The following is a 21581-nucleotide window of genomic DNA, read 5'->3' on the forward strand; positions in this document are numbered from 1 at the left end:
GCAAACACTCCGTTGAAGGCAAATCACATTTTTAAAAATCCTTTTATTGTCAGGTAGTTTATCCACAAGAAGTAATTCCTAGGTGAAGAAACGTTCACCGATCCTTGTAAACTCGAGTGTTGCAAAACGCAACATTTGAAGGAAAAAGACGAGAATCCTGGTTGGAACTGGAGAAGGTTTAAGCTGTGTGTGTAGTGAAATATTTGTGGGACCCGCGTAAGTGTGTCCACGCACATAGATCATGAACCGTACGCGCTCCAAAGCCAACAAAAACACGCCTAATACATTCACACATATGCAGAAACATACGATGAACCACGCATCCTCCTATGCCAGCTAACTTTCCGGGTTGATTTTCTTGTCACTGTTTAGGGGTTGTTGGTTTTTTTTGTTTTTTAACTATGCTCGGGTTTTTGAAGAAGTCACAATCAGCTCCAAGGCTTCACATCGGGTAGCCAAACAGGAGGTCATGTTTAGGATAGGAAGGGGAAATTGTCCCAAGAGCACCCAACCCAACACCAAGGAGGTCAAAAGACAACGGGTTCTCCTCTGAACCCTGCTGAATGCCTATCCGCTGAATACCACCGCATCCGCACAGCTCGCGGACTGACTTTACTTTGCTATATACTCCTGGTTCCTAACACCATTTTACCTTTAACACTGACAGCTCTGTGGTGCCTCAGCTTGATCGCACGTTCACATAGGAAAAGGCATTTTATTTGTGAAAGTGCAGCCAGATGAGCGCATAAAAATACAACCAAATCCCATTCTCTGGGGCAGAAATGTTAAAAAGCCCTGATTTATTTCACCAGACTTCTCTCCTACTTTCCTGTGAAGCTGCCAACAGCAGTTGCTGCGTATAAAGATCAACCCCCTTTTTTCTTCTTTCTGATAATTCGCTTTACAAGGAACCATGGCACAGACACTGGTATGGACCAAAAGGCAAACATAGTTTCAGACTTTGAACTAATTGCTTCTCTCTGGAGAGAGATGAGCTTCACATCTGTCCTACTGGTAGCAGCATATTATATTAAAGGTGCTGCCAACCCCTGGAAATAAGTCAATTTAAGAGCTCTGACGCACCCAGCAGACAGAACAAATTATTAGTATTTTTTTCCCCTCAAAAAAGAATGACTTACAAAAGTGGTAGCATTTAAGTATTCAGCGCACTGCCAGTTTCTGTGTAACTTACCACTACGCAGGTATTAAATATTCATTTCTATTGTATTAGCAATCCAGGTGCTGAGCATGCCTGCAAGAAGGAGCGGAAGAGCCTTCTAGGAAGATGCTGTCTGTCATCGGGCCCTGCCAATAGGGAGCTCGCTTTGCCTAGGGTCCGCCCCCCAGGGGGCGGGCCTCTGGTGACTGATAGACTGGGACGTCCTGCCCAGCCCAGCCCTGCCCACGTTGCCGTGAGATTGAAATGCAGAACTCAAGTCTCTTTCATCGGGAAACAGACTTCCTTGTAGTCCTTTTTCCTTACATGCTCGCTATCTCCTCAGTGGAAATCAGAGGGACCCGGGGGCTCTTCCAGCCGGCAGTGCAGGAGGCTGGGACACCGACCCGGTTGTTAGGTTGCCTCTTGGCAGCTAGAGTAGCCTCCCTGGTGTCCTGCTAAAGAGCAATGGGTAAGTGGCTGGGAGCTACAGGAGGACTCACGGGCTGTCAAGGCAGAGCACCAGGGTGAGATCATGGGCAGCCACAATTTGCTTATTGACTTTGTCCGTGTTCCGACGAGCTGTAGGAACATGTGAAGGGTCAGCAGCGCAGACTGGAGCGAGCTAATGACTGCTTGGTTTATTATTAATGCTATTAGGAGAGTGAGTATTAAAGGGCCGCAGCCTAATGGATGGCTGGAGCCCGTGGCACGTTGTATATTATTGCTGACACCGATCTGAGCAGTTCAAAATGTAACCCGTTTGCCTTGCAGGGCGGTGTAATGGTGCTGTTAACAAAGCGGCGCGAATAGAAACGAGCAGCACCCAGATTTGGTGGGGGAGGGTGTGTTTCTTTTCTTTTCTTCTTTTTCTTGTTTTCCCCCCTCTAAGTGAAGGCTGGTTTTCTCCCGGCTCCGCGGAGTTTGCAGAGCTCAGTGCCCCGGGTGTGCTCGCTTTCGCGGGGCTCCTTCTTGCAGATTTGTCTGCTCGCCCGAGCTCATTTTTCATCTCTGGAATGTGCGTTTTTGGAATACGCTTCTCGCCCAGTGCAAAGTATTTTCCGCGGATTTTTCCTGTGTCGATAACACGAGATTTTGTTTTTCCTTGGGGGGAAAAATGCGAGTGAAGTGACTTTGCTGAGTGCCATCTGCCTTGTGCTGCCGCTGAGTCCAGACGCCCCTCTCCCCTCCCCTCCCCCCTTAACCAGCTTTACCGTGTCCAATGCGTGTGCTGTGTGTTTGCTTGCAGAGCCTGCCTTTGGGGAGGTGAACCAGCTCGGCGGGGTGTTCGTGAATGGGAGACCCCTGCCCAATGCCATCAGGCTCCGGATTGTGGAACTGGCCCAGCTGGGCATCCGACCCTGTGACATCAGCCGACAACTGCGGGTTTCCCATGGCTGTGTCAGCAAAATCTTGGCTCGCTACAACGAGACTGGCTCCATCCTACCCGGGGCGATCGGAGGCAGCAAGCCCCGGGTCACCACCCCCACGGTGGTGAAACACATCCGGACCTACAAACAAAGGGATCCGGGCATCTTCGCCTGGGAGATCCGGGATCGCCTGCTGGCAGACGGCGTGTGCGACAAGTACAACGTGCCCTCCGTCAGCTCCATCAGCCGGATCCTCCGGAACAAAATCGGAAACCTTTCCCAGCAGAGTCACTACGACTCCTACAAACAGCACCAGCCGCCTCCCCAGCCCGCCCTGCCCTACAACCACATCTACTCCTACCCCAGTCCCATCGCGGCGGCGGGGGGCAAGGGACCCACCGCCCCGGGGGTGCCAGCCATCCCCAGCGCCATGGCCATGCCGCGCACCTGGCCCTCCTCCCACTCGGTCACGGACATCCTGGGGATCCGGTCCATCACAGACCAAGGTAAGACACTGATCTGTCCGCACAGGACGCCAGAGGGGTCCCGAGCACCTCCTGTCCCCGGGGCAGGAACATTTCGGCGTCTTGTTTCGAAGCAGGAAGCTGCCCAGCTTAATTTCATGTCTATTTCTCCGTAGCTTGAACTCTTCCACAGCTGGAACTCGCGCAGATCTCGAGTTCCAGCAGGCACCCGAGACTACGATTAGTTAGTAGCGCTTTAATGTGCAGCCAGATCCTGTGGGATGGCTCCCCCCATCCCTCTTACGTTAGTCCCTAGCTCGGGCACTGTATTTCCCTCATGGCTTTGTCATCTTTCCTGTGGTTGAGACGTACAACATATCTGTAGAGCGGTGATACTAGTCCTAATGCTACCACTAACACTATTCGTACCAATGCTCTGCCAATGGCAGTTTCATTGGAGGACAGACGAGCTAGACTAAAGAAAACGAGCCCTGCTCGCGAGCTGCATCTGTCTCAGGCCAGCGCACACATGGATCTGTGTGCGGCTTCCCTATCACTAAGTAATCCCACCATGACCTTGCATAGCGCTGTGTATGATACATATTCCTTACCCAATCAGGCACTGAGCAGTCAAGGCATCTTCTGGCAATGAGGGAGAAATTCACCTCTCTCGTTTTCGCAATCAGGCCAAATTTGCTCAGACAGGAAGTTCAAATGTCACCTAATTGCTCTCGTTCTTACGCTTTATTTTGTTTTCCTCCGAAGTGGTGGTCCAGGAAAACGAAACCACTAGTATTTAACGTGTGTTTAAATCTGTCCAAGAGCCTCCTTTTCTTTAAATTTGTCCCAGAGCCTCCTTTTCTTCCACGATCCCTCTCTTACCCCGGCTTCAAAACATTAGCTCCTCGCTGACCCGGTCCCTAGACTTTGCGGCAAAAAGGAACAGGTTTAGTCTTTGTCACTTCATTACTCGTGCGATTCAAACAACATTGGAAAACTACCCTTGGTCCTCGCTATCACGGTCGCTTCCACCCAGTAGAGCCTGGGATCCGATTTCTGATTTCATTGCCTGTTTTTAACCACACGATCTGGCTGCACACATTAAAGCGCTTCGCAGCTACCGAGGGGAAAGAAATCTTTTTTAGATGTAGTAAAATACCGGCCAGTAATTCTGTAAGAAAGGCGGCCGGGATGTCCAAGGGGAGGGGGAGTCCCTCCCGCTTGGCACTCGGATCCAGTGCCCGACCCCTGGGCGCCCACACTCGGAGCAAACACATTTGCGTGTGGAGCTGAACCTCGACGCTCCCCACGGCAGGGACTGTTGGTTTCGGGCTGGATGGAATGTTTGAAATGAGCATTACAGGGAAAATTAAATTAGAAATTGAGAGGCTTTTAATGATTTCCTCCTTTATTAACACCACATTGGCAACAAGGCCTCTCCTGGTACCACGGAGTGTCTGGATTTCTTTCCTCCTCTGTGTCGGGCTCCGGGATTTACAAGAATCTCTGCAGTAGGAATTCGCCTCTCCCCTTAGCCCAAGCTGGGAAGACTGAGCAGCAGAAGCTGCAGATGAGGGTTGTTTGCCCTTGATTTATAGGATAAACTGACCTTGGTGACACTGAAAGGAAACCCCTATTCGTGGGAAAGTGTGAGATCAGCAGAAACGGGGGCTCGAGGAGAGAGCTCAGTTTCTTAAGACAACTTCAGGTTTGGGCCCGAGGAGCGAGGAGGTGCTTTGAGAACAGAAAGCAGGTCCCGTGGGAGCCCTCCCCCGCTACCAGCAGCCGGGCCGGGCCGGGCCGGGCAGGGCAGGGCAGGGGCCGGGTCCCCCGGCGGGGCCGGCCGCTGTCACCAGGCGGCGGAGACATTTGTCCCGCGTGCCCGTGGTCCCGCTCCCTGCTGGGCCGAGTTGTTTGTCCCGAGCGGAGAAAGCCTTCCCCAGTCTGCAGCAGCGCCGGGGGGGGGGGGGTTTGCAAGCGCGATCTCGTTTGCTTTTGGGGGAGGGTGGTGGGGTGGGATCTATTCTTTCGTTACACCCACCTTGGAAATCATTATGGAAAAGACCCAGTTCTCCCGCGCAGTTTTCTCCTCTAAACTGCATGCTGTCAGGGGAAGGTGATGACGACGGAATCGAAGCGGCCCGGGGGCTGGTGCTAATCGCTTTATCCCGTCTCATTTGCTTTGTATGTCCATGCGCCGCGTCCCCAGAAACGCGGAAGGGGCTTGTGCCCCTGGCCCGGCCCGGCCCGGCGACCAGCCCCGCCGCATCGCTCCGCGGCTCCCGCGCGGCCGTTTCAGCTCGCAGCCCCGCGCGGCCGGGCCCCGCTGCCCAGGCGGGGGGGCACAGGCCGCACTTACGCGCGTCGGATCCACATGCCACTTAAGGCCGCCGGGGGCATCAAATAGGAAGAGAAGCCCCCCCCGCCTTTTCTCTGCCGGGGGGAAGGAGATGTGGCAGTTGTAGTGGCAGTGAGGAGGGGCAGGAGGTGTCAGCCAGGTCGGGTCAGTTCCCCGGCTGGAGCCAGAGCGCCGTGTGCCCCGGGCCGGGCCGGGCGCACGGGAAGGTGTGGGGGTGCGCGGGGAGGGGCAGGCAGTTCCCGGCCCCGCTGACGCCCCTTGCCGTGTGTTCCCGCAGTGAGTGACAGCTCGCCCTACCCCAGCCCCAAGGTGGAAGAGTGGAGCAGCCTGAGCCGAAACAGCTTCCCCGCCTCCGCCCAGCACGCGGTCAACGGGCTGGACAAGAGCTCCCTGGAGCAGGAGGCCAAGTACAGCCAGGTAACGGGCGGTGGCGCTCGCTGGGCTGCGCCGGGGGCACGGTCCCGCCGGCCCGCAGCCGGCTCGGCGGGGCGCCCGGCCTCCGCCCGCCCGCAGCCTCCCGCGCCCGTGTGGCGGGCCGGGCCGCGGGGGCCGCGCAAGGGAGGATCCGCGGGGCAGCGACGGGCGAGCGCGGCACTGGCCCGCGGCCGTCGCCCCCGCCCGGCCCCGCCCCGCCGGCCACGGGCGCTGCATCCCGCTGGGCCGCGGCCGGTCGCTCTCCGCCCTGGGGCGCCTCGCCCTCGCCCGGCCAGGGCAGCGGGGTGCGAGACGGGCCCGTGCCAGCAGCACACAGGGTGGAGCAGAGCCAGCCGCCCCCCGGGGGCCGGTGCTCAGGGCAGCCAGGCCCGTGGCCGGAGCGGGGCCCAGCCCGCTCGCCCGAGCCGTTCTCACCCCCGGCGGTGCCGCCGCGCAGGAAGGGGGTTTCCAGAGGGGCGCCCGCTCCTCCCGCAGCACGAGGCCGCCCCCCTCCCCGCCGCGCCGCGCCGCGCCGCTGCCAGGCGAGCCCCACTTCGTTAACACCACCATTACACTTTGTTAACACCGCGCCGCTCCGAGACCAGGCGAGCCCCGCTCTCCGCAGGCGCCGCCAGCCTCCCCCCAACCCTTGGAGACGCTCGGGACCGCCCCCCCCCCAGTCCAGCCACCCGCTCAGGTGAATCCCAGTGTCAGGAGCGGGAGAAACCCGCTGGCCGTGGCAGCCGCAGGGACGTTCCCTGATCAGGCCGTCGCTGCCGGGTGCCAAGGGAGCCAGTTCGGTCCCTGGCCACAATGTCCGAGGGCAGTGCTTCCTCGGGCTATGTCGAGTGATAGATGTCATTTCCTCATCACCCACCGAAAAAAACCCATACCTCTGGCTTAGATAATGCTCAGTGATTCCACACAAGAGAGCAGGATTTTGCAGCTAGTGCTATTTTGAGGTAGCTCAGGGGCACTTCATATTGCCACCTTTCAAAAAGAATCAGCCTTCAAATGCATGTGCAGGTACCCCCAGGCCACCAGCTATCCCCTGCTGCCTACAGGGTATCACCATATAGGAGATGCTTGAGCAGTTTTCAAACTCCTAAGTATTCTTGTAGCTTTCTACAGATGTTATGACTGAACAACCTGACTTTTAACACTTCTCTTTGTCTAAATCTTTCTATTGTTGATCAAGCTATAGTAAGACTTGAATATTACTGACCTGGGTAGCAGAGTTTTTAAACACAGTACAAATACCTTTCAAAACCATAGTATCTTTCTCACACTTCTAATTCTACGCTCTATGAAGAGTCTGAAAGTAAGTCAGTTTATTGTACTTAGTTATGGGTGAATTATGTTCTGTATGGAGATTCTGTTCACAGCAACATTTTCAGCTATGGCCTCTGAAGTTGTATGCATGGATCTCCATTTTTTGATGCCCAAACCTAAGATACTTTGTGCATTAATTTAAGAACTGAGGGTCCTCAGCCCCTTTGAAAAATCAGTCAAGCTCAAGGTATACGGTGTCTAACACTCAAAACTTGACACACACAAAATGAGCAAACACTTCTCAAAATACAGCAGCATAGGTGTAATGGGCCACATTGTAGGCCTCATTTTTTCCTATTGCTAATAATACTAGCAGCTCAATTCACCATTGCCATGAATTAAAGGACAATTTTTAAACAATCAGATTGAATTTCAGAACTTCTAGGATTTTCTTAAAAAGTGCAATACCTTTTAAGCAAACTAATTATAAGTTATAAAAAAAGCCATGTCATTATCCTTCTAAGAACAGCTGCGTACTGTGCATAATGTCCCCTGGCCTGTAATCACATGTGTTCATATAGGTTTATTATGTGAGTAATTCCACTGAAGTATTGGCAGGATTGGGCTCTTAGTAAAGCAATGCTTGTGATGGATATACTATCATATAAACTAGAGTTAAGGACTATGATAGCATAAAAGTTGTATTCAACACCAATAGTAGAAAATGTATTTTAGATTTCATCGTTCCAGTATTTGAGCTTTCATTTTTATGCCTTTGTATAAATATTATAGATGTAACACCAATTTTATTTTAAAGTTACACACAACTTACAAAATGTGTGGAAATGTACTTTAAAATGTAGAATATTAGAACATATTTTGTACTATTCCTATTAACAAAATGGTGATAAATAAAGGCATTGTGCACAGAATGTAAAAGGACAAGGACAAAAAATAGATGATGTAAAAAACATCATTTTCATCTGTATATGCTTAAAAGCATAGTTGAGTAATTAGAAAAAATCTGCATCCCTGCCCCCAGAAAACAGTTTTGCTTTATTAAATTTGGCTTTGGAAAATTCATATTTTAGGCTACTTTCAATACAGTGGTTTTATTTGCCTGCCATGGCATTAATTAAAATCTATATAACTGCATTAATAACTCAAATTCTGTCTCTCTTGCGGTCTGACTCAGAATATCCTTAAAAGGCAATAAATATCAAAGAAGAACATGAAAATATGATTTTTACAGTGTTAACTGGCTTTAATAGAACTGTTCTAGTAAGGTGCAAAGTAGATTTCATATTGCATTCTCAATGCACAATTTTCTTATTAGTTAATTCATTTAAGTTTGAAATTCACCAAAATATGGTTAGTCAGTGCCAAATATTCTGTGCCAGCTAAGTCCGACAGTAAGATTGATGTGTCCATGCCCCCAGTATCTTGCAAAGGCAATACGGTCTCATCTCAAATAGACTCTCATGATAGGAAGAGAGAGCACTGTGTCTTTGTTTAAGCCAATCCAGTGGATAGGTATCTGGAATAGGTGAGATCTGGGGAAGCCAGTCTTCATACTACAAAAGAACTACAGTGAAATATGCCCTTTGTCTGTGGATTACAAAATGAATGTCACTTTCTTAATCTCTAAAGGTGTCCATGCACAAACTTGATCCTGGAAGCTCTGTATGGAAAGGGTGGATGTAGAATTTCTTCTGTACAAAGGAAGTGACTAGTCTGAAACAGTGGGCCTGATTCAGTATTCTTGTTATATGCCAGTTTAACTAAAATCAGTGGAGTTTCACTGACCAAATACTGGAGTAAAATAGGGGGAATCAGTATCTCTTTCTTAAACAGAACTTTTAATTACAGAACAGGGATGAGACTATACCACATTAACTAAGGATTTAGTTTAGGAGGTAAGAGAATACAGTTTGAAATTAATCATGATCATTATACTTTGTTAACACCAGCAATTTACAAAACACAGTTACTCTGTGACCCACTTTACACCACCTGCTTCTGGGGAAAATACAGCAAACAGATAGGCCCAGGCCTGATTCTGGCAGCCATAATTTGTGGAATGATATTTTATACCACAAATCCTGCAGCATCTCATTCCTCATGAGAAGGGATGCCAGAACGGAGCCCTACACTGAGCTACTTCCCATAATCCATCCCTGTATGTAGAACACGGTCACTTCAGAACACCAGATCTTGCAGTCTTTACTCAAGCAACCCTCTCATTGACTCATCAGGCTATTCTGAGCTGAGGCAGTACCCCCTTTACAACATGATGATCTTTGTGTGGGTCCATTTCAATCCTCAGCCCTATACATGAATGGGAATTTTGTCTGAGTAAGGACTCTACAGAAAGAGGCCAGAAATCCCCAGCTATGTGCTGTCACATGCATTAGGCATAAAACTACCTTTGAAACTCACATTTTTAGCTTCCCACATTAATCATCTTCTAGTGTCTTTGGAACCCAATTTGAGACTTTGTTCTGTATTTGGGCTTCAACAGGTTGAAAGCTTTGACTAGTACACTATAATCTTGCACCAACAGTTCCATAAGAAAACACAGATGCTTTGTAAAGCTCCCATTCATTTCTAATTAACCAAAGCCTTAAGTCTTAGTTTATATGCAAGCAATTCCATTATATTTTCCCAGTGCATCATTTTACACACTTTCTAGCCAGAGCAGCTTTGCAAACAGAGCAGCTTTGAGTAAGAAGAAACTGAAGAGGAAAATAGATTTTTCTGGGAGCTTGACAGTTTTGGTTCGCAAATGCTTCTCATCTTAAGAGCTCAGTAACACAAGCACATTTATATGTGCAAAGATACTTTATACAGCATTGGGGAATGTACTGAAAGTAATTATGTTCTACTGACATTAATATAAAAAGATGAATATACGAAGTACTTAAAGAAATGTGATTTCAGAGTTAAGCAGCTTATATAAATAGCTGTATTTAGAGAAACTAATTAATTGAAATCCTTGTGGAGCTAAGATAAATAGAATTCCATTTGTGAATTGCATTTGCAATGAAAACATTTAATAAATATGAATAATTTTGAAAGGGCAATGTTCACAGACCTGGTTCTTGTGACTCATTAGAGTAGTTTTGTAGAAGCATAAATTGAACAGAACTGAAGTTTTTATTTGTAAGGATTTGGACCATGAACACATAATTTGTGAAATGCTGATAGGCAAATATCAGCACAATATTTTTCTCATAAATTACAGCAATGGCTATTGCAGGAAGAGAACTTCACACTTGCTTAGGTTAGCTGTTACTTTATTAACAGGCCACCATTAAGAACTAATGTCTAAAAGCAGATAATTCTCATGAGTTGATTTCTTATAACCTGTTCTATTGCTTGATCCTAAACTCACTGGATTAAATTAAAATACTTCTACAAACTTCAGTGGGGTTTAGGTCACACTGGATGTGTCTACACAAGACTCTACATTGCTATAGTGACGAGCTACGGTGACATAGTATCTGTGGGCACTAACCGTGATGCTGGTGGTACTGTGCAGTAGCAAGGAGCTACTGCGCAGTCGGGTCGAAAACGACTTATGAGCCACTGGGACTGCAAAGTACTGGCGGGTACTGTGCAGTCATTTAGTACTTGCTTTAGCTTTAGCGTTAGCAAGTACTAAATGACTGCACAGTACCAAATGCGCACTCAGGGGCATGTGTAGATGTGCCCACTGCGAAGTAAATCCTACTCTAGCATATCAGAAACACCATAATGGCTATTTTGTATACAAGTATACAAATATATATAGAGAGAAACTTCCCAGAAGTAAATCTGGGAGCTTAACTTTTTCCAAGCCAACCTTTTAGTAGCTATCAGTGAGTCACTTTTGGAATGTACGGTACTTACTTTTTCTGCTTTCCAGTTCCTGTAAGATTGGAACATCACAAACCCCAGACTCTTACTGCCTAAGGTGGAGACTTGGAGACTCTATCCTCCATTTTAGGGCAAGCAAATGCAATTTTTGCAGGCAGTTCCGGATCTGCCCATATTTCCACTGAAGATACAGGCCATGTAACTAAATTCTTGCTCTTTGGTTACACTGGTCACTGAACTGTGGATAAAATTGACAAAGCTCCTGTAATTATTTTCATCTACAATTATTTATGTTCACAAAACAGTGACTCTTGTAAAAGAAACTTGAAAATTTAGCCCTATTTTTGGCCTATTACCTAAGCCTCCTACAAGGATTGCTTATAGCAAAATGACATTAGGCAATACTTGTTTAGTATCCTTTACTCAGTTTCAGGCCCCAAACAACTAGATTCATGCTAAACAAGTCCCTACAACCATTTGAAATGGAACATTCTCCAGCCGTAGTGTCCTGAGAATTCAGAACAAGTGCACATTGGTTTTCCTGCCAAAGAACCAAGTAAAGTTCCTCATTTTCCAGTGGGTGCAAGGGCTTTTGCTACATGCTATATCTGATAAAGCAGCAGTTTAGACCAGTTGAGTCAGGCCTCGGGAATGTCCAGTCCTGTTTTAGTTGGATTAGCAGTTCCATGTTGGTTCCCATCACCAAGATGGATGATGCTGAGATATAGGCATCCATGTCATTGCATGCTGTGGATGAGGGGGCATAAGCCAATTCCACTACATACACCCAATTCCTCCCCAGGTGATCTGGATCGCACCCCATTCGAATGCTAATTGTGAGACCTGCGTCTTACTGGCCACCTGCTTCCACGCCCAAAACACAGTGCCCTGCCCAACAGTCCACATGGCTTCAGGGCACTCCATCGGGATGAAACTAATAAAGAAAGTCAGAGAGGTGAGTGAATGGTCTAATAGCACCCAGGTTGTATTCTGAGCACCAGCTGCTTAGAGCCTGGACATTGCTGTCCAGAAACTCAATCATGCTTCTCAAGCTTGTTACTTGCCCTAGAGGAAAGAGGAGCTTGAGTCATGAGGGATTCCCATCAGGACAAATGATTAGATCTTTAGAAACATAGGAATTCATTACAATTTGTGTCAACTTTCTTATGCTTGGAGCACAGGGGGAAGTGGACAAGTTCCCCTACACTATGGGTAGACCATAATGATTGCCTGTAGTCTCTACCCTAATGGTAGGGACCATTCAGTAGGCAGTGGGCTATAATTTCATCCCTATCAGCTTTCTGGCCTCTTAATAATTGGACCTACAGCCTAGGAGTCTTGTTGAGCAGTAGAAATGCTAGTGTAGATCTCCACTAATATGGCTCATTAGCAACAGTATTGACCCAGTAGCTTTCTCCCAGCTTTGATGAGCCAGGAAAATTCTAGGGAGCCCCTGCTTCCACAGCTTTCCTTTCTAATGATCCTAGATTTTATGTGAATTATATATGGCTAAATATACTAAATAAGGGAGAAGGTAGTGTGGGGTATCACCTTTATACTGTATTAGGTAAACTATCTTTTAAAAGTTTTGCTGAATACAGTATTTTTTGTCTATCAGTGTAGGGGGAAAAGTTCATATTTATATATATGATACCTCCAGTTGTGACTCCAGTTGTGATGTAGCCAAAGTTAAATACTTAAAGCATATGTAATTTATTTTTTAGTCAATTTTGTATCAAACAGGATCTTTAGGTTTACTAGATCTATTTGGGATATTTGTAGAATCCCCAAGACCATAAACAACTTACATAGTATCATGTTTTATAAATCCAATTTTGAATTGAAAATATACCCTAGAGCGTCATCGCATATACAATGTTTATACATCACCTACCTTTAAGGATAGAAGAAAATATCTTAGGCTGGCATAGTATTCTATGCTTTCATGTGGACCATAAGGTGCAGAAGCCATTCTGTCATGAAAGTCATTTAAATTCATCCCTTTCTTTTTGAAAAAAAGCATATGAAAACATTCAACCCCTGGAAACATGCTTGTTTGGTTTTTAGAATGATCATTGATATTTGTTCTGTTTCTTCTTTCTTTTTCCCTGAATTTTTTTGTAGTGGCCTGTTTTTATCTGTTTGGATTTTAAAGAAAGTTTTTCATGTATATTTTTGTTATATTTTGATTTAATGAAGAAGTAAAATGTCTTCAATTTCCTCAGACAGGGATTGTTGGTATGTAAATCAACTTCCTTTTTAAAATTTTCAAGAACAGCCTTTTCTTTTTTTAAAGACTCATATTTGAAATGTTATGACCAAACATAATGAAAAGGTATCTTGATGAAAAATGCAACTATAGTTCCAGCATTCAATGATTATTATCTGGTTTTTGTGTTTTTTGGTGAGGCTGGAACTGTCTATGGTATGAGAAAAGGAAAAAAAATTAATTTAATAAAATATCACATGGAGCATAGAGAGAGGAACTGGTTCATTACTAAGAGAGTGAATCTCATTTTATAATTATGTATCATAAATGTATCGTGTAAATTCAATGTATTACAATGAACACTGAATTTTAGTCACAAAGGACCTTGACGGGCAGTATAATTGTTCTGTGAAGAAAATGACTGAAGAAATTAGATTCACTGGACATGGACAGCTAGTTAATGAAATATTTGGACCCAGATTCTGAAAACATAACCTAACTCACATGAGCAATTGTGTTGACTTCAGATATAGAATTGCTAGTATTGCTCCATGTCATTTATACATAAACTACATATCTTTCAGTTCCTGAAGGGCTGCTTAGAAGTTTCACAGTCAGAAAAATTAAGAATACATCCTGATTTGATATTTCTTGAGTAAAAAAAAATCACATGTAAATCTACTACATTTTTGTTGTCTAATACTTATACTAGGCTGAAGTATTGTATTAGAAGGTAGTGTTCTACTTATAACAAGGTGTCAACATTTTAGTCAGGTTCACATTTTTGTGTGGACACTGAACCTATATGATGAACATTTCCTTCCTTCCAACTTTTAAAAATTCATCTTTTGCTGCTTCTAGTTAGATCAACAAAAAAATTGTCAGTTGGACATCAGTTAGAAACAGGAACATGCACAGGAAAGGTAGTTAATTTCTGGAAGCTGGATGCACTAGTAAAATAGTATAATAATGAACAGTCTGATAATGAAAAGTCATTAGGTTTGCAGAAGCCACCCTAACTTGATTATTAAAATGTATCTGGGTACACCAGTGACACAACTTACTGTTGTTAAAATGGATTTTCATAAACATCTTCCTCTGAAGACATTTAGCATAAAAAGGCCCAGTACCATAGGCCTTACATGGAACTCAGTTCTGTACATTCTTACTCATTGAAGTAATTCTGATTCCCACGGGTAGCTCTATTAACATCACTGGAACATTCATATAAATATACATTTGTAGGATCATGTCATTTCTCCCACTGATGCCAAAGGCCCGAGTAATAACTACAGAATTTAGCCCTAATTCTGTTAACTACAATCATTACCAAAATATTATTTAATGTTATTTATTTTAGAAGGTTAGAAAAATGTAGATGTATTAATTGCATATTTAGGTAATGACACTTTCTTAAATGAGATTTCCATTACATGCTTGTTGCTGATGTTTTACTTGGAAAATTTGTTTACTATTCCCTTGGGAATCCATACATTGGTTTGATTTATAAATCATATTTACTGTCCAATTAAAAGGAGTGATTTAGCCCATTTGCTTCCTTTATGCTCCTAGTTAGAATTTCATTGCTTCTAGTCATGTTACCATAAACTTTTGACTCATTATATGCACATCACTAAATATGTTTAGTATAATTCTATGTATTTAAGATGATTTACTCTTCTGGGCTGCATATACAGATTCAGATAACCTGAAAGATTTCTCCCAGGTTTGTTCTTTGGGTAGACATTGAAATACTGAGGCTGCAAAGACTGGAGACCTTGCAGTGCTGACACTGTGCAGTTGGGGGCAGGAGTGGTAGGGGTGGTAGATTGAGCCCTGTATACATCTCAGCGTGCTCTGCAGGCTTTCTTAGTCTGTCTGGCAACAGACTGCATTGTAGCTAGGGCAGCCCTGATTGGCTAACCCAGACTGCTCATGGTCAGCCTACATTTCCTTGAAGCACAATGTGGGCATTAAGAAGGGGGAGTGTTCTGGAGCAGTAGAGTCCAGTGAATGACACACTCTGTCCTTACGGGGGACAAGTTGGAGGACTATGTTTGCTTCTGAGTGAAGCCGTGGCATGTACAGACATTCACTGTCCCAAGAGACTCTGTCCTGGTTGTTCCCAGGGTATTTTTCTCCTGAAGTGGCCATTTTTACTGTGGGAGAAAAAACTTGAAAATCTGTGTACTCATGGTTTCTCCTGGGAGCAGCTATTCTCCCAGGAGAAACAAAGTCTCTATGAGTCAAAGGACTAGGTATACAACAGTGCTCTCTGCTGTGCTCTCTGCTGTGCTTTTCTTTTGCTGTGGAAACATATTGCTTCTTCAGAAGCTACTTTAACAAATGTGTCTTCAGAATATAGAATATACCTGTTCATAGTTTGAAGAAATTGTTTAAGCTTTTCATTTTGAAAAATCAGCAGTTAGAAAATATCTTTTTTGTGGAGTTACAGAGTTAAGACTACTACCAACCTGTTGTTTTATAGCATAACTGCTCTTTTCAGAAATACAAATGTGATTCATTTGATACCTTTGCTAGTTTGATAGAATGGCTCCATGTTTGAGTGTAGTGGTAATATGTGAAGTTTGGTGTTCTGAAGAGAGAGGGTTTAGGTCTGACCCAATATTAAAATTGAAAAATGCAGATGAAATAACACCAGCGTTCTATTACTTTACTGACCACAAACAAAATTACTGTCAACTCCAGTGGGTAAGCTTGGTTTGGGTCATAACTACTTGGTCAAGCTCATTAATGTTGATAGTATATGTAGTGGAGGAAGACATTGTGCAAAAAAAAAAGCTGTCTCTCAAGAAAATTATAGCTTACTTTTCACAGAAATATAAATCACTTCTTCAGAATGATGGCTCCAACTATCTCATAACATATCATAATGAATACCAGAGCAATGGTTTGATAACTGAGAGCAATGGAAAGTATTCATTCAAAATATTAAGAGCTAGTTGCATGGTTGGTGTTTAACACTTACATTAAGATCCACATTTTATTTTCTTTGTATGGAAATACAGGACCAAATTCTGCATTCTTTTATACTAATATGATTTCTGAAATAAATTCATTTGGATTACTATAATTAATAGTATCAGACATTAATATAGCAGCATAGCTTTGCATGATATTTCACAGATTTATTTGCTTCAGGCCAAAAACCCAGTGAGGAAGGTTCTTCATTATCAGATTGAAACTTTGATGCTCATAGAACATACATATAACAGACAAAAGATGAGATAGGAAAGAAGAACTGGGGATGAAAAACTATGATCATAATATAAATTATTCACTGATAGTATCCAGGATTTCCACTGGAATAACTCAGAACTGAATTTGGTCCATCCAGTTTCTGTGGGACAAACATGATCAAGATCAGACAAAAATGAAGGAAATAAGATAGAGTCGGTGGAGTCTGTGAGAGAAATAAAAGGGATAGTTCAAGGAATTTTTTCCTTCTAAGTGTTAAGGCAATATCACTGAAGTTAATGGGAGTTTTTCCAATGAACTTTGATAGGGAGAGGGTTTCTTCTTTTTTAAATGGCTAATGTTAGCTGCTTGTTCCCAAGACAGTTGTGGGTCAGACATCAGCCACTGTCCCCAGTGTTTTCCTAAAACCCTTCTACTTCACTTTAAATTAAAAAATATATATAAAACTTAAAACGAAATCAAACAAATTTGCAACTAACATTTTTGGGGCCAAACCCTCAGATGGTGAAAAATGGAGCAATGGTGACTTTAACAGAGCAATTCTGAATTGCACTAACTGACGTTCTGTCGGGCCTAGTACTTTTAAATTAAGATATTCCTTTCATTTTCAGTTGTGTGAATTAGGCTTAAATGTAGCATAAGACAACAGAATGTTGACAATTTACATGCAGGGTAGTGAGGGCCTGTTTTGTTAACTTTACAAACCACAAGGAAGTCACAGGTTCTAGGTGTACAATATGACTTAGAAATGTTGACAAGTGAGTCCCATTTAGCTTTTTGAACAAACAGGAATGCTGAGACAATGCAACAATTTAAAGCAAATGTTTCCCCTGGTCTTCCTAGGAACTGGACAGTAATTACTTTCAATCAAGGATCTTTATCGTTTGCATAGCGCAGTCTCCCAGTCAGCTAGAAATACATGTTTGTTTGTTTGTTTTTAAATTAAATTTCCCTTTCAAAGCAATGGTTTAAATTAAGAAAACAAATATTTACAAAACTTTAAAAAGTTGCACTAAATTCAGCACTTAAAACAAGTTCTAAAGGTTTTGTAAATCCATAAGCACCATAGGGTTCTCTCACTCCTAATTATCCATGTTTGGATTTGCGTGTTCATTTCCTCCAATTGAAATACACAGGATGAATTATTCATCCAATGCATACAAGGTCATGGAATTTAATCCCTTCCATTTATTTTTTAAGTGAATGTAGTGCTTGTAAAAAGTGCCAGATTGACAGATGAGATTCAACCTTTCTGTTAACCTACACAATTCAGAATACAGTCAGCATCAATGAAAGCTTCCTCTCATTGCCTCATCAAAACTAATCTCAAGAGCAATCCACTTTCCATGCCAGTTCAGTTTTTGGCATCTTTGTTGAAACTGCCCATGAGAGGGCCAACTTATGGTGATGGCATTTAAAGGAAAATCATGGCAAGACTGGAACTAGAAAAAGACATTTAGAATAAGATGCATTTATTTAAAGCAAGGGTATAAAACTCATCTAGCCCTGTGAACCACATGAAGGGCATGGAGTCAGTCCATGGGCTGGACTGGGTCTGCAGACTGATCTCATGCACCAGATCTAGCATTCAGGACCAGTCTGGTGCAGTGCCAGATGCAGCATGTGCCCTAGACTGGCCCCACGTTAGGTATGGCACACAGGGCCAGTCCAAGACCTGCAGGCAGAATGCAGGCCTTGTCTTTGATATCCCTGATTTAAAGAATTATCAGGTGATAACACAGTGGTTCTCAACCTTTTAGAATCAAGACACCCCTCGTTAGACGCAAATCATCTCTTGTGAGACCAAAAGAAAATGACAGCTCTCCGTTTTCTCTTGTTTCTTGATCACAGAAAAATAATTGAGCAATTCTTCTGTTGCAAAGAATTCAGAAAGACTGCAGCAGGTCAGAATGTTTCTAACACTATGGATTTCTATTTGAAACCTCTGTGTGTATCTTGTGAACCATGACTAACATTGCATGGCACCCTGTGGCACCCTTGAAAAGGTCTTAAGACACCCTGAGGTGCTGTGGCACCCTGGTTGAGAATCACTGTGATAATAGATTTCAGTCATTTCCAGGCAAGGACTCATTTGAACTGATATCCAAAAGGCAAAAGAGTCCATATTGACCAAAAAGCATCATTGACATTTCACTCTAAATCTCAAAGCAATGTATTTGAGTATCTGGTTAATATTAAAACATACTGGGTGGATCTACATGTGCACCTCACTGTGCAGTACCTGCTGGTACTGTGCAGTCCCTGCAGCACACAGGCTTTCTGACCATACTGTGCAGTAGCAATGAGTTACTGTGCAGTACCGGCAGCGTCAAGGTTAGTGCCTGCTGATGTTAGGTCTCCAGAGTGATAAGTGACATTGCCACAGCTCGTTGCTATGGTGATGTAGCATCTTGTGTAGATGCACCCATTGAATTATAGTAGTTTGGATTCAAAAAAAGAGGGAGAAGCAAATAGTCTTAATTTGACAAATTATAAAACCAGGCTATATTTTTATAGTTTGTCTTTTAAAAAATAAATACATATTCATTCAAATTGATCTATTTTGTTAAGTATCAACCTAGGTAAAATTCAATTCAAAACAATACACAAGTGGTTCCAATAATTAAAATAAATGGAGCTGCATTTTATTCATTGGAACGGAATCATACTAGGGAAGACCCTTGCAAAGATAAATAGGAGTAGGTGGCTGTGTATATGTTGACCTATCATGTTAGAAAATCATAGATTCTTTGCTGATGGCCAGATATGTTTCAACATCTGGAGTATCAGACCAGGAAAATCTTACTGACAGTTCTGCATGTGAGTGGTCTTAGTAGGTGCATTAATTAAATTTTCGGGGACTTGAACAGTGGAAAATAATTGAACGTAGGTGCCTCAGTTGCTTTAGACACCTAATTGATGGAACAGTATCAGGTCCCAAATGACTCCATAGTATTTTAGGAATCCCAAGATCTTTTCGTCAGAATCCAGCCAGGGTGGTGCCAAGTACTGCAGCACTGTTATGGAATGTCACACAAAGGGATCTGGTGTGTGCTAACCACATGGAGTCCTGACAACTGGGGACAGGTTTGGTTTAGAGGAATGAATGCTCAACTAGTTCCATTTAGTCACAAGTCCTGGCCTCCTATCAGAAAAATTCAGAGGAAACTCCACAAGGGGCCCTTCTAGATCTGTTTTCCTCCTAGATCTTTCTAGGGTTTTCTGAATTCTCTGTCCTATATTCACATTATGGCTGTGTGTTTTTGTGTTTTATCATCTGTATCTAAAAGGTCCCCTGCCTGTCTCTTCCTGGTGTTATGAAACACTTTCAGTTACCATTAAAAGAACCACAGGAACTGCTCATCTGTGTTTCATGCTGTGCAGTAGAGTGCTTTGTAATATCAGACCTGGCTAGGGAGTCTTCAAATAATGACAGCCTATTAGGAGCTTTTAGACCAAGTATTATTATTTACCAGTAGATTCAGTAAAATAATCTTTCTCATTAAAATAAGTGTATTAATGTGTAGTGCAGTTTTCCAAGGATTTTGATTACTGACTGTTGGTGAAAGCACAACAGTTCAGGTCTCAGGAAGAACTGTATGTCAGAAACACAAAGGGGAACATATAACTAGAGCTGAATTTCATATCACAGATTTGGATTTGGATAAAAAGGACATTTCAATTTCACTTAAATATTTATAATTTTTGAACCCCCCAAACAATTGCTTTTCCTAATGTATAAATTGTATTAATAAACCTGTTAGAGAGAGAAGGCTGGATTCTCCTCTTTTATACATTTACTTTTTATGCTGTATTGACATCAGTGAGGTTATTTCTTATTTTTATTAGTGTAAATAAGAGAAAAATCTGTCACAGTAGAATTGTGCTGGTTTAGAACATGTCTATGTGAGATTATAATTTAGCCTATACAGTCAAGAAAGAACCACTCTGTGTGTGTGTGTGTGTGTGTGTGAGAGAGAGAGAATTGGGGGGGGGGTGAGTGGGGGAAGCAGAAATCCAGACAGAGAAAACCAGGCAAGATAAAAAAAATCTTAACATGGTGTGACATTTAATTAGAAACAATTTTTTCCCCCTGTCACTTCTCTCCATTACACAGTATGGACCTCATTTTCCAAACTGTTTAAGTTTGTGCTCAAACTGAGTGGAATGGAACTATAACACATGCTATGAGTTTTGCTGAATCAGGACTAAAAGCAACTTTATTTTACTTGTGCAGTAATATGCCTTTCTTTTAAAAAAATAACGCTGAAACATTAAACAGTTCTCCATGAATTAAAGTTGGAGGAAGAAATGACCTTGTTTGGCATATATGAAGATGAGATGTTAACAGTGTATGGGTTAAAAAATGCTTGTAAAAGACTGAATGACACTCATTTATTAAAAAAAAAATCATTACCATTGACTTACAAAAAACTTGGGAAAAACAATAAGATGCTGGCAGTAAATACTCAACTCTATAATTACTCTGTATAAAGATGAACTAGTAAGGCAACGGGAGTTCATCTGCAAAAACATATACCAAAAAGTTAGGAAGTGAATTTAAAAAGACACCATGGCTAAGAATACTAGGAGCAGGTACAGTACTTTTCAAGCACATATCTAAACATCCTGTACAAAGCTGGGTAAGTATTATTATCTCTCCACAATACCAGTGGGAAAACTGGGGCACAGAAGGGGAGCTCCTGGTCTCTTGGAACTCAGCGGGAGTTTTGACGTTGGCATCAATGAAATTAAGATTACATGCAGTGAACTGTCCAATGTGACAGAGACATCAGTGGCAGAACCAGGTACAGAGCCTGGGTCTCCTTCCTTCTTGTCCGCTGCCCTTCCCATTAAGGTGTAAACATTTAAAAATATTATTAATTCTTTTTCTCTGAAACAGAAAAAGTATATCTGTATATTTTTCCCTTCCCTTTCAGGCACCAAATGGCCTCCCAGCTGTCAGCAGTTTTGTCTCAGCACCAACTATGGCTCCCTATCCTACACCAGCCCAGGTGTCACCTTATATGACATATAGTGCTACCCCTTCTGGTTACGTGGCAGGCCATGGCTGGCAACATGCCGGGGGCACTCCGCTGACACCTCACAACTGTGATATTCCTGCATCACTGGCATTCAAGGGCATGCAGACAGCCAGAGAAGGTAGTCACTCTGTCACAGCCTCTGCTCTCTGATACAGGATTCCTCCTAGAAGAACCGCAACTCAACCTTGTTTCTCCCCATCCCTTAATCCTGACTC

General features: G+C 43.5%; 1 protein-coding gene across 2 annotated transcripts; it reads left to right on the top strand.

Moving 5' to 3' along the window:
• The first annotated feature begins 1432 nt into the window (after positions 1-1432).
• On the top strand, positions 1433-21524 carry PAX9 (paired box 9). Of its 2 annotated transcripts, XM_090033629.1 has the most exons (5): positions 1433-1628; positions 2406-3032; positions 5627-5766; positions 11696-11848; positions 21262-21524. In XM_090033629.1, the coding sequence occupies exons 1-5, from the start codon at positions 1625-1627 to the stop codon at positions 21514-21516; spliced, it is 1179 nt and encodes a 392-aa protein (XP_089889755.1). In that variant the 5' UTR covers positions 1433-1624; the 3' UTR covers positions 21517-21524. The 2 variants fall into 2 exon arrangements, with proteins under 2 accessions (XP_089889755.1, XP_089889756.1); XM_090033630.1 differs by lacking the exon at positions 11696-11848.
• Positions 21525-21581: the final 57 nt, after the last annotated feature.

This window comes from Crocodylus siamensis, chromosome 2, assembly GCF_052110815.1.
Source record: "Crocodylus siamensis isolate JL-2025a chromosome 2, ASM5211081v1, whole genome shotgun sequence".
NCBI classification, from domain to species: domain Eukaryota; kingdom Metazoa; phylum Chordata; order Crocodylia; family Crocodylidae; genus Crocodylus; species Crocodylus siamensis.

Bases quoted from the DNA above. Each gene is read 5' to 3' on its own strand.
- PAX9 (XM_090033629.1), top strand. The intron at 5,767-11,695 runs GTAACGGGCGGT...ATTCCTCCCCAG, and splicing joins AGGAGGCCAAGTACAGCCAG to GTGATCTGGATCGCACCCCA. The intron at 11,849-21,261 runs GTGAGTGAATGG...CTTCCCTTTCAG, and splicing joins TAATAAAGAAAGTCAGAGAG to GCACCAAATGGCCTCCCAGC.